Here is a 13115-nt window from a genome sequence, read left to right as displayed (position 1 = left end):
TTGTCTTGGATTCAGGTGTTGGGCTTACTTCAAGAATGCTAGGTTTTTGTGATTGGTGTAAATCGTCCTAAATCGTAAGAGTGCACGATACAATACAAATGCCCCTGATTTATCGTCAGGGGCATTTGTATTGTATCGTTAAATAGGGCACGGGAATTATTTGGGGGAGGGCGGGAAAACCGGCACACCAAAACAACCCCTAAACCCACCCCGACCCTTTAAAACCAATTCCTTACCCTTCCCCACCCTCACGAACCCCCCCAAAATGTTAAATTACCTGGTGGTCCAGTGGGGGGGTCCCGGTGCGATCTCCCGCTCTCGGGGCCATCGGCGCCATTTTGGCTGCCACTAATTAAAATGGCGCCGATGGCCCGATAAAAAAAACCAAACCACCCGACCCTTTAAATCGACCCCCCTTAGCCTCCCCCACCCTCCCGACCCTTTTATTTTAGGGAGGCCCGCGCCGCTAAAAAAAAAACCCACCCGACCCTTTAAATCGACCCCACCCCCCCAAAACCTTTTAAAATTACCTGGTGGTCCAGGGGGGCCTCGGGGGGCCTCGGGGAGAGATCCAGGGGGGCCTCAGGGAGAGGAGAGATCCAGGGGGGCCTCGGGGAGAGATTTCCCCATTCCCAGGCATCAGCTGTTCTAAAAACAAATGGCGCCAATGCCCCTTTGCCCTTACCATGTGACAGGGTATCCGTGCCATTGGCCGGCCCCTGTCACATGGTAGGAACACTGGATGGCCGGCGCCATCTTTACTCATCAGCCCCTATTATACTATACTCTATAATAGGGGCTGATGAGTAAAGATGGCGCCGACCATCCAGTGCTCCTACCATGTGACAGGGGCCGGCCAATGGCACGGATACCCTGTCACATGGTAAGGGCAAAGGGGCATCGGCGCCATTTTTTTTTTTTAGAACAGCTGATGCCTGGGAACGGGAAATCTCTCCCCGAGGCCCCCCTGGATCTCTCCTCTCCCCGAGGCCCCCCTGGATCTCTCCCCGAGGCCCCCCTAGACCACCAGGTAATTTTAAAAGGTTTTGGGGGGGTCGATTTAAAGGGTCGGGTGGGTTTTGTTTTTTTTAGCGGCGCGGGCCTCCTTAAAAAAAAAATTAGCGATGTGAATTGGAATCGGAAACGATTCCAATTCACATATCTTACCGATCAGATTCCCCCCCCCCCCCCCCCCAGCCGAATCTGATCGTTAAGACGATCTGGCACACGATTCACATCTCTACTCATTATTCCTCTCTCTATGCAGCCCAGTATCCTTCTGGCTTTAGCTATTGTCTTGTCACATTGCTTCGCTGACTTCAGATCTTCAGGGTCTCTCTCCTAGTTCATGCACATTAATCTTCCCCCCCCCCCCCCCCCCATCACATATAGTTCTTTTGGATTACCACACCCCAGATACATGACTCTACACTTCTTGGCATTCAATCCCAGCTCCAAAATCTTCAACCACTCTTCAATCTTTCTTAAATCACTATTCATTCTCTCTTCTCCTTTAGGTGTGTTCACTCTGTTTCAGATCTTAGTATCATCTGCAAAAAGTCAAGCTTTACCTTCTATCCCTTCTACAATGTCTCTCACAAAGATATTGAACACAATTGGTTCCAAAACCAATCCTTGAGGCACTCCACTTAACACTGTTCTCTCCTCATAGTAGGATTCAATTACCATTACATGCTGACTCCTATCAGTCAACCAGTTTGTCATCCACTCCACCACCTTGGCGCACAGTCCCAAGCTTCTCATTTTATTCATGAGTCTCTTACATGGGATCATATCAAAAGCTTTGTTGAAATCCAAGTAAATCACATTGCGTGCTCTTCCTTGATCCAGTTCTCTTGTCACCCAATCAAAAACGTTAAATCAGATTTGTCTGACAGCACCTTCCCCTGGTGAATCCATGATGCCTCAGGTCCAGCAACCCACAGGATTGGAGTTAATTCACTATCCTTTCCTTCAGCAGAGTCTCCATTAATTTTCCCTCCACAGAGGTGAGGCTGACCGGCCTATAGTTTCCAGCCTTTTCTCTGTTAATGCTCTTATTTTATTTATTTATTTATTTATTTATTTATCTATCTATTTAAAAGCTTTTCTATACCATCGTTTAGTAATACACCATCACAACGGTTTACAGGGAGGCACGTATATCAGTTTGGTTTGTACATTTATCTAGGAGGGGTGCCAATCAGTTTTTCGGTTACATGTTTCAAAAATCTATTCTATATGGAAAGTGGATTGGAACTTCCATTTATATGATTCATTGGATAATCATATACGTTTTATACTGTCTCTCTTAAATTAATACTTAATTATGATAAAAATAGTAAAGAAAGCAATTACGCTTTTAGGTGACTTTCAGCTGTGAGTAGGTGTTCTTACTCATTGACCTCATTGTGAAAAGCTTTTTTGAAGAGCCAAGTTTTCAAACTTTTTTGAAGAGTTTTAAATCTTTCATCAATCTTATTTCGAGTGGCACTGTATTCCATAATATTGGACCCGCTAAGGATAGTGCTCTCTCTCTAACTTGGGTCAGTTTTGCTGTTTTGACCGAGGGTATGGTTAGTAGAGCTTTATTGGCTGATCTGAGATTTCTCTGGGGGACATGTAATCACAGTGCGGTGTTTAGCCAGTCAGCATTTTCATCATTGATTAGTTTATGAATTGTGCATAGCGTTTTATGAAGAGGGACCATAACCACTCTTCTCCAGTCCTGTTGCACCACTCCTGTTTCCAAGGATCTATTGAACAGGTCTTTCACTGGACCCACCAGCATGTCTTTGATCTCCTTTAGTATACTGGGATGTACTTCATCCGGCCCCAAGGCTTTGTCCACTTTCAGTTTTCCTAGCTCCTCAAAAATATTTTCTTCTGTAAATGAGGTTCCATTAACCTCATTCACATCCATGGTCTTGTCAACCAATAATTATCCTTCTCCAGGGACTTCTTTAGTGAACACCGATCTGAAATATTTAGTATTTCTGCTATTTATTCGTCTTTCTCCACACATTGCTTTTTGTCACCTTTCAATTCCATTATATTACTTTGGGCCTTCCTCTTTTCTTTAATATATCTGAAAAAAGTTTTGTCACCTCCCTAGGTATTAACATGGTAACACAGTAATGACGGCAGAAAAAGACCAAATGGTCCATCTAGTCTGCCCAGCAAGCTTCCCAAGGTAGTAACTGCCGCTCCGTGCAGGTTACCCCCATGTTTCTCTTAAGGGTATTAACTGCCGCTCCGTGCTGGTTTAGCTTTTTTATTTATTCCCATCCTCTAGCCTTTAGGAATCCACAGTTTTAGTCTTCACCACTTCCTCCAGAAGGGCATTCCAGGCATCCAACACCCTCTCAATGAAGAAATATTTCCTGACACTGGTTCTAAGTCTTCCTTCCTGGAGTTTCAGATCGTGACCTCTAGTTCTACTAAACTGTTCCAATGGAAAGGTTTGTTGATGACATGGATCATTAAAACCTTTCAAGTATATGAAGGTCTGTATCATATCACCCAAATTGTCTTCCTCATGCCTAACTGTAATTACACAGAAAAATATGCACCCTTATATAGGACACATGGTAACAGATACAAAAAGGTTGAAACCTGTGAACAGTAGCACCAATGGTCATGAATTCAACCCTGGCTGTTTTTTTTTTTTCATCTTGAAATATACAATCAGAACCCTTCTGATCAGAAAGAGAAGTACTCCATGACTTGTCCCTAATATTAAAAATTGATTTTCTTTTTAAGAGCTTTGTTAGCTTATCCTGGCCCCTCCACATGCATACACCTGGGTGAAATGCAGATAGATTTTGTTCCACATCATGGCTATGTTTGCAATAATAATTTATCTGGAAGAATAATCATAAAGTTTTGGATATCCATTTGCATAAAAGGTGTTATTTAAAATTGGGTTGCATTTCCCCATCCTACATATTTTGTGCAGAACTAGGCGGATTGAAAGTATGCAAAAATAAATTATTTCCTAGAATGAAAAAAAGATTATTTATATTCAGACAAAAACCAACAAGGACTGAATTACATAGTCTGGGTAAACAAATAAGCATGGGTGTAGCTTGCTTGTTACGACGGTTACTACCCCGAATCAATTAAGCCTGATACTTGAAATACATATGCAGCGTAGTTCACTGCTTCAACGGCAGGGGGGATGAAGAAAAGTGGATTTATATTCAGATACCAACAAGGACTGAATTACACAGGCTGGGTAAACAAATAAGCGTGGGAGTAGCTTGCTTATTACGGCAGTTACTACCACTAACCAATTAAGCTACATACTTAGATGCAGTTCCAGCACTGCTCTCTACATTAATGGCGGGCGTGGAAGGGAAATAGAACCAAAAGGTTACTAAGGGCCAAGAGTAACAGATAAGTATGAGAAAAAAAACAAGTGTGAAAGCTTGCTGGGCAGACTGGATGGGACGTTTGGTCTTCTTCTGCCGTCATTTCTATGTTTCTATCTTCATCATCATCATCATCATTTTTATTTATCCGTCGCCATATCATAATCTATGCCCAACCAGTTTACAACATTAAAACATTCTCATGGGGAACTCTTTCTGCCTTACTTTTTAATAACAAAGCTGTAACAGTGATGCTTTAAATTATTTCAGAAGTATGGGCTAGGCATTATAATTCTGCTTATGTGAAAGATAGGTAAAGATGTTAACAGTTGTCACTACTAGTAAAAAACAAATCCTTTCCCACACCAAGTAACACTTCACAGAGACAATATGGATCCTACTGTACTTACCGGTAGCTCTTGCTTAAACTATGATACTTCATGCTTTAATTTTAACTATCTACCTTTAAAACACATAAGGCCCAAACCGAGATGATTATGTTATGTCCCAGAGTAAAACCTTTCAGAAGGTAATTTGAAATCTTGACTTCACGTCTGACCACTAGAGCGCGTTGTGGTCTGAAAACTGAATGCCACATAGTAACCCTTTCATATTGTCAAACATTTAATTGTTCAGGGCTGAAGATCGAGATTGCTCAGGTAATGTGAGCCATGGACTTATTTCTCTTTCTCTCTCTCTCTCTCTCTCTCTCTCGTGTTTTTTTTTCTCTTATTTTCCAGCTCGTGCTCCAACCATTGCTTCCTGTTAGACGTCAGTTCTGGGCTTGCTAGGGCTCTGGCTTCTTCACCTCTCTCCTGTTTACAGTAGATACGCATTCACCAGCCAAACTGCAAGGGGGTGAGCGTCAGTGAATATGCAACCTTTCTTTTAGTTTTAATCCTAAAAATATACTCCGGAATAGCGAAGCCGAAAGAAGTATTCGCGTAAGCAAGAGCAGCAGTGCTGTAAACTCAGTAAAGAGAGAGATCAGCTTTGAGTATTTTAAAACGGTTCAAGGCATTTTTAACACAAAAGGCTTAGACATTCCAGTACATTAAATATGAACCTCGTGTTCTTTTCAGGTTCAGTAAAGACTTATACTACTCGGTTTAACTTAACTTGAGTTCAGGTTCTCCACTTAGTGAATTTATGTACAGATATATTGGGGGGGAGGGGGTAGCTGTATCTTGAAGGCAAATTGTAGTTGCAGAAATTGCTGTAGTGGGATGTTAATTTCTATTTACGATTTCTGTGTCTCCCACAATAAATCTAAATGAAATCGTGATCAAAATTTTAAATGATCTACGGAAGTTACGTAATATTATGTAATAGGTTTGAATACCTGCAGTTCTATTGCGCACCGACTCTCTCTCTCTCTCTCTCTGGAAATTAATGTGACTTGCTTTCTATTTGTTTTTCAATTTTTATAATAACTTTAGCCCCATATGTCAGCAGTTGTTGTTTGGTTTTTTTTCCAGAAAACTGGTTATTGCAACAACCACTTGGAAAAACAGATACATTCCTTCTAGCTGATTCATTTAAATTAATTAACATTAACCCAATTTTAACTTGTATTTTGGAATTTCTTGAGGAAGATGGTATGAAAAAACTATGGTTGCATCTTCCCTTAGGCAGACTTAATGAACATGCATTCATGTCTACTGATTCTGAATGTTTAACCTCTAATGGAATATATAGCCCAAACCTTTTCTGAAAGCACAGGGGGTATAGATTACATTAGATATAATATTCTAATGGCATATTGCTTAATTGACCTCCTACATATAATGAATGAACTCTGTGTAAATGCCAAGTTCATATTCTGTAGGCCATGCACAGCATCTTTTGTCTAAGGAAATATTTTCAGAGGAAACTCAGATCGATCCAATTCATCCGCTTATAAATAACCTAAAACAAAAGTTCTTCAGATGTGAATTTCGCTGCTTAACTGTAGATAAGCCCAACTTTTAACTTGCAATTTTCTGCCTTTGTTTTCTTAGGCAAATTGTTTTTACTTCCTGGTTTGTTTCTTTTGCTTGAGAATGTATTCTGGAATCTCACCCATTAGGCCTTTTTTAATTGCATAAAGCAAATGACAAAGGAAAACATCTGTAAGGAATATGTCTACAGCTGAGTTGGGAAATGCAAAGTCTTGGTTTCAGAGAAGCACATTTAAACAAGGATTTGGTTATTTTCAAGATGTTTATGATTAAATAATAAATTTCTGATCTTTTCACCTGTCAGGTGGCTGAATACTGTATTGGCATTAAGCATCCACTTCTGTAAACCTACTATTAGCTTAAATTCTGGGTTAGGCCATAAATGTTTTTTCTACACAATTTACTGAGGTTTCTGTGCCCCGCCTTCAATTCTATGGCAAAGGGGGGAAAAAGTTTAGTAAATCAGGCCGTAATTCTTAGTGCATGGAAATCATCCTACTCAGGATATTTTATTGAGTTTAATTGCCTGAGCTCAATATAGGTCAGGTTCATATCATCTTCCTAGCTGTAGAGCATTCTCTGGGCTCATCCCATTCATGCATGATGAGTTTGAACTTTTGAGTGTGCCCTTAAAAAAAACCTATCACTTCAGGACCTATTTTGTTTCTATCAAGGATTATTATGCAGGTTTGCTAGAAATGAGCAGGGTGTCCAGAAAGACTCAATTTTTCCAGTGAGTGTGAGGGTGGGGGCAGACAATAATGTTGCATGAATTTTGTTAAAAATTGTGTACAATTGTAACTTTCCAAGGGAATAGGAAGCAGTTACTAGCTTGCAAGGGTAGGGTATTTTCTCTGGGAGAAAAGGAGCTAAGGGAGCCACCTGCACCCTCCTTTCTAATAATCTAATTCAGGCTATTTCCTGTTCTAGGCTGCTTGTAATATTTATAATGCCTATGTTCAATAGTACAGTACTTATAAAATGAATTTCGTATTATGTTCCTTTTTAACATATAATTAATTACTCAAAGCAGAAATACTAGCTGTTTATGGTAACGGCTACAACAAGCATCTGTATTGTCTGCTGACTTCTAATACAATATGGAGCAGAAAGTCAGGCCTGCAATGTTAGGCCAAATGAAATTATTAGAGATAGGATTACTTTCCTAAAGTTAGAAATAAAATGTTAATATATTTTTTTTATTATTTACTTATTTATATTTACTGCTAACAATCAATTTCTACAATCCAACTGTATTCTGATTGGCTAGCAATAAATGTTCTTGCACACCAGACTGAATTTTTATCTATTATCTGGGTGTATTCCGGAGTCCACGATAATGGGACTTTTTAGGCACAGAAAGGATAATGCATGTCTAATGAAAATAAGGTATGAATAACTGTACACAGTAGGGTAGATGGAAGCTGATGGGAAACATAAAAGTACCCATAAGATATAGTATTTCACACAGTCATGTTGGCTATTGAGAGCCAGAATCAGATTTTCTCATAGACTCGAGATGGGAGAAATGACTTAGTAAACCTGGCACCTAAACTTTTAAAAGTAAAAAAAAACCCCAAAGATCCATTATGTTTGTTTTTCACAATCTATGACCGGCCAAAGATCTTGCAATTTGTAATAATTTTGTTTACATATCATTCTCAGACTGGTGTTACTCTGGCATGAGTCGGGCATGTGCAGCTTCCAGGCTTCATTTTGGTTTAGACTTGGCCACTCGATTCTTTCTCTTCTAAAAAAAAAAAACCAATCAAAAAAAAAACCAAAACCCTCTACTAAAATGTAGTTCAAATCCCCACAATAATTCAAAAGAAGGAAATAAACGTAAATGAAGAGCTTGTTGCAATTGTGCTGAACATTATTATAATATTATTGTAGTAAGGGAATACAGGAAGGATAGCTCTAAAATATTATTGCTTCTCTAGCAACTATTAAGAACCAAGTTAAGGCAGATACTTGTGCCTTTTTAAGCCTTTCTCCTGTGGCAGTCTTCTCATCATTGCTGCTTGCCACATTCTGGAGCATGGCAAGGCTGATTAAATCACAAAGACATATGTCACCGAAGTATGCATGAAACGGTAAGCAGTAGGAACATTCCATATAGTATATACTGATAATGTTTCTGACACGATTGATTTAGGTGTGTTAACATGATACATTTTTTCTCCAATAAGCGTTATGAATTGAGTTTATTAATAATTACTTGGACAAAAGATCGGTGCAATCCTTAAGTTGTTTTTGTTGTAGTTTTTTTTTTTTTTTTTTTGGAGGGGGAGAGGGCGTTAACGTTTAAAAGCATTAGAACGGGAGAGTTTCCAAGAGATTTTTAATTTAATAATGAAAAAAGCGTCACATAAACTCCCATGCCTTTAACACGGTCTCAAATTCCGTCCTTTCTTTTCACTTTATTCCAGGATTCTGCTTTGGAAGGAACCCTCTTACAATTAAGGGTTGTGACGTCAGCCCACCCATAGTCCTTCCAGCCCAGAGGGAGTTGAAGGCGATGTCGTCATCACAGCGCCTGTGTGTGACTGTCCAGAGCTGAGCTGAGAGGGGGAGGGGTAAAGCGGCCGGGCCGACCTAGCAAGCCGCCCAGAGAAACAGGCGCCGACCTCCGGCAAGCATGGAGGCCGGCGGGAGGGAGCTGCAGGCCGGCTCCTGGGTGCCGGTGCTGGTGGAGCAAGTCGTGAACGACACGCTGCTGGTCACCTTGAGCTACGGCGAGCGCAGCTTCACCGGCGTCCTCCTGGACTGCAGCAAAAAGTAAGGGGGAGATCGCAGGGAGCCGTCTGTCTATACATTAATGAGAAAAGTTTATCCCGTGCTGGGCCCGCAGCTGGAGCCAGGCCGGGAGGGGGAGGGACTAGGCCAGGGCGGGAGGTGGTGTTGCTGCTGCACGCTGGGGGGGAATTTCTTGTTTTATCTCTTGGCTTCGTGCTTACCCGGTAGAATAAAATAGTTCATGAATATTCACTTTTTGACCTGGATGCCTGTTTAAGGAGATAACACAAATTTAAAGGCCACAGGTCACGACAGGGATTTATTTGAGTTTACTTTTTAATAATTCAATTAATGGAATAGGCACGTAGAAGGACATTGCCATAGTGCAAAAACCCGGTTAGTTCTTTCTTTCATGGGATGCATGGGAGTTCAGTTTCAGCATCTTGAGTGGTTGAACTTGCTTTTAAAATTATACTGTAATGTGCCTCGGTTTTGTTCGTGTTGAATTTGGCACATATGCAGATAAGTTATTAATTATGATGCTATGCTAGTTTATTAGTATGCGAGAATGCCCAGCCAGGTGGCTAAATTTTTCACATGTTCAGTCTGCCTCCTACTGGTTAAAAACATGATCTACACTGTATCGCTTTAGAACCCTATAAAAACTGGACACGTGGTGGTGCACTGAAAATTCCAGAAGAAACATTGATTTTGTGGAATAATCTGGAATTTTGGTTCTCTTCTCCCCCCCCCCCCCTTTTTTTTTTTTTTTTTTAGGTCGTTGCTTTCAGATCACTGCATAATCCATGGTGACCTCCCATACTGCCCAAGGGAAAAAATAAGTTAAAGATTTTTGCTCAAAATGTTTGTTAGGCTTTCTGAGTAACTGACAATGTAGTAAGTACAATTAGGGACCTTTGTTTTCAGTTTTTATTTTATTGTTCACAATTTATTCATGTTTATTATAAGCAACAAACACAGGATAGAATCATTGGGGCAAAGAGGAGTCTTTTTTTTTTTTCCTCTAGTTATCTACCCTTTGGTTATAATAAACACTGAGAAATTCCCAGGGAAAATAAAATACAAACTGAAAAAGAAGGTCCCTAATTGCAGTAAAGCCACGTTTTTGAGTCAAACGTAGGGTTATAGCAGAGCCAAATGAGAGAACTAACTTAATGAAAATTAACTGTCAGAATTTCTCCCTATTCAATCTGATTTTTATTTAATTGCTGAGTAGTCAGCGCGCTTAGGATTTTTCCCCCCAAACTCCTCCTAGGTAGTTCCTCTTGTCATAATGTATATCAAACAAAGTGGAATGTTGCTGTGTTGGGCCTTTTCGGGTGTGTCATGCGTGAACAGTTCCCCTATGTGTCAAGTGTGGATATAGCATGGACTCTAGGAGCTGATTGTACAAAGGAGGGGTTTGACCATAATAAAAAGTGAACACATCACAAAACAGTATCCCAATATAAGTAAGAAACATGTCTAAATAAAAGGGGGAATGAAAGACAGGACTTTAACCAAAAAATGACGTAAGTGAGCCAAGGATCAGCCAATACTGATCAATGTACTGAGGGATTTGGTTACTACTGCTGCTCTAATATTTTATTCTGCCAGCTGTTCTTTTTTTTTTATTTGCTCTTCCTGTTTGCTCCTCAAACTGTATTATTATTTTTTACATTTTAATTTCTTAATTTGAAGATTGCACTTTTTTCTTGTTTACAGCAAAGTTCAAACTCTAATTGAATCGTTTTCTCAATTGTGTGGGCTTAAACCTTCTCAAACCAGATGGCATTATCTTCTCTGTTTTTACAGTAGGAGGAAGGAATTAGAATTTACTTTAGCTGTTGGAATCCCAAGCGATCTCATTTTAATTCTGACCTTGACATTCTCTTCTGATACAGAAGGCTTTTTTTTTTTTTTTTTTTAAGCCATTTACCTGTCTGAAAATTGCTCTTGCTTGGTTTGGCTAAAAATGTGTGTGCTTCCATAGTGGAGCACTTACAGCTGGCCTAAAAAGAGATGTTTAGGAACGGGGACTGGGGAAAAGTGCATGTACATGACATTTTCAGAAATGTGGGGTTTTTTTTTGTTTTTTTTTTAACACCCTCTGCCCCGCCCCCTTCCTCAGCTGCTCATACAAAATATTTTTCTTTTCTTTATTATTTTTATATGCGGATATACAGCAGGACTAGAACCCTGGACTCCTGGTTCATAGCCCACTGCTCTAACCACTAGGCTATTCAAAGTCCACATGTGACCTCTTTTAGTGAGTGTACTTTATGCTGTCTAACTTTCACTGAGAAATTAGCCAGGTACTTTCTCCGAAAATTGGCTGCAAGGACTTGCGGTAAAAGCACCCAGCCTGCTTTGTAACTACATGAGCTATTTATAGGGACAATTTTCAAAGGCACAATGCTTCTCCTTTTTTCCTTTTGTCCTCTGCACTCCCTCCAATTTCAGATTCCTCTTCCACCTTTACTTGACGGGTTCCCTCCCACCTTTCTGGCTCACTTGTTCCTGCCCTCCTCCACCCCGATCTTCTCTTTCACCATGTTCTCTGGTTTCAGGTTTTTCTTTCCCTCAGCTTGGGATAGAGTCAGCAAATGCTGCAAGCATTGCAGCTGCTCCTCACCAGCTCATGCTTCCCCTCTCAACAGGAAGTGCATATGTGTGTTTCTTGGGGTGGAGAGCAGCGGCCTGGGTGACCAGGCACATGTGCTTGCTGAATGCCAGGGCTTCCCAGACGTTTAGCTAGTTTGATCCCATTTTAGCAATTGAAAACTCACATGACCCCAGAAGAAGACCAAAATAAATTATCAGGGATGTTGGGCCTCTCCAGCAATCGTTCCACACTCTCTCTCCACAGTTGAGCATATCTACTCTTTAATCAGTCTCCTACCCCTTCCAGTGGACCCCTCCAGTCCCTCACGCCTCCTGAGTCCATCCCCCTCTCCCAGCCCTTTTTAATTTCTCCCACTTGATCCCATCCAACCTCTAAGGCCTTCTTATAACCCCAAACTGACAGTCTTTCATCCACTCCATCTCCTCTATCTCCTCTATCTCACCTCCCAGCCTTACCTACCCTCAAAACCCTTCTCTCACATCTTCCCCAGTTGATCACCTCTTACCACCCCCCACATCCCTCAGTCACGCTGCTTTCCTTCCCCCTCTCTCACACTCCAGTCAATCCCTGTCTAGCTGATCAACCCTGAAACCCCTTCTGCATCTGATCCTTACCTTCAGACAGCCCCTTTTCCAATCTCCCTGATAAGGGTCAGCAGCAACATTTTTCCTTTGGGCCCCAGGCCAAAGGCGGATGACAAAAGATGGGAAGAGAGGACAGGCTGCTGGCAGGAGCAACATTTTTCTCTTGGGTAGGGTCAGTGGTGTGTGAGAATCAGTGAAGGTCTCCACTAGCCTGCACACACTTAGCCCTGCCCTCCTTTCATGGATGGTTCCAAAGCTGACGGTAATCTGCAAATGGCACCAGCATTAGTAACGAAGGTCAGCTCCAGGCCTGTAAGTCCGTGCAAGCTCACAGGCCCTGCAGCAGCCCCAGCATCTCCTTACGCAGGGATTCTTGTTACCTCAGAAACTCATGCAAGGGTGGCACCGCTGCAGGGCCAGGGAATACTTGCAGGCTCACAGATGCTATGCTGCCTCCCATTACAAATACTTCTGTTTCTGGTACCTGAAGAGTGCCTCCATTTGAGGCACTTGTGACCCCCAGCTGACGATTTTTGTGACCCTATTGGTGTCCCAACCTACAATTTGAGAAGTCTCTTGCTGTATGCCCATTCTGGCCTGTGCTGTTTCCTGTGTTTGGGATCGAGTTGGGGAGCAGAAGCAGCAAAAAATATTTTTTTGCTAGTTAAGTGACCTGCTGGTGGGTTGGAAGAACTGGGTTCAGTTTGCACCTCGTTTTCTGCACTGCTTTTTGTCTTTAGCATGTTTACTGTGATAAATAGAAAGTGGCTAATTTTGAGAGGTGGTGTAGCACTGACTACTTTAGCAAAGGGGTTACAGCACAGGCTGCAAATTCCGGGGCCAGTGTAATAAG

At 41.3% G+C, this 13115-nt stretch overlaps 1 protein-coding gene across 1 annotated transcript in view; it reads left to right on the top strand.

The window, feature by feature from the left end:
* The first annotated feature begins 8251 nt into the window (after window positions 1-8251).
* PWWP2B (PWWP domain containing 2B) overlaps window positions 8252-13115 on the top strand; it is a 64936-nt gene continuing 60072 nt past the window's right edge. The window contains 2 exon segments of the mRNA XM_029609986.1: window positions 8252-8409; window positions 8746-9094. Of these exon segments, the coding sequence (XP_029465846.1) occupies window positions 8955-9094 (140 nt within the window). The 5' untranslated portion in view covers window positions 8252-8409; window positions 8746-8954.

This window comes from Rhinatrema bivittatum, chromosome 7, assembly GCF_901001135.1.
Source record: "Rhinatrema bivittatum chromosome 7, aRhiBiv1.1, whole genome shotgun sequence".
Lineage (NCBI taxonomy): Eukaryota > Metazoa > Chordata > Amphibia > Gymnophiona > Rhinatrematidae > Rhinatrema > Rhinatrema bivittatum.
Note: the sequence above shows the minus strand (reverse complement) of the source record. Positions and strands in the feature narration are given on the sequence as shown.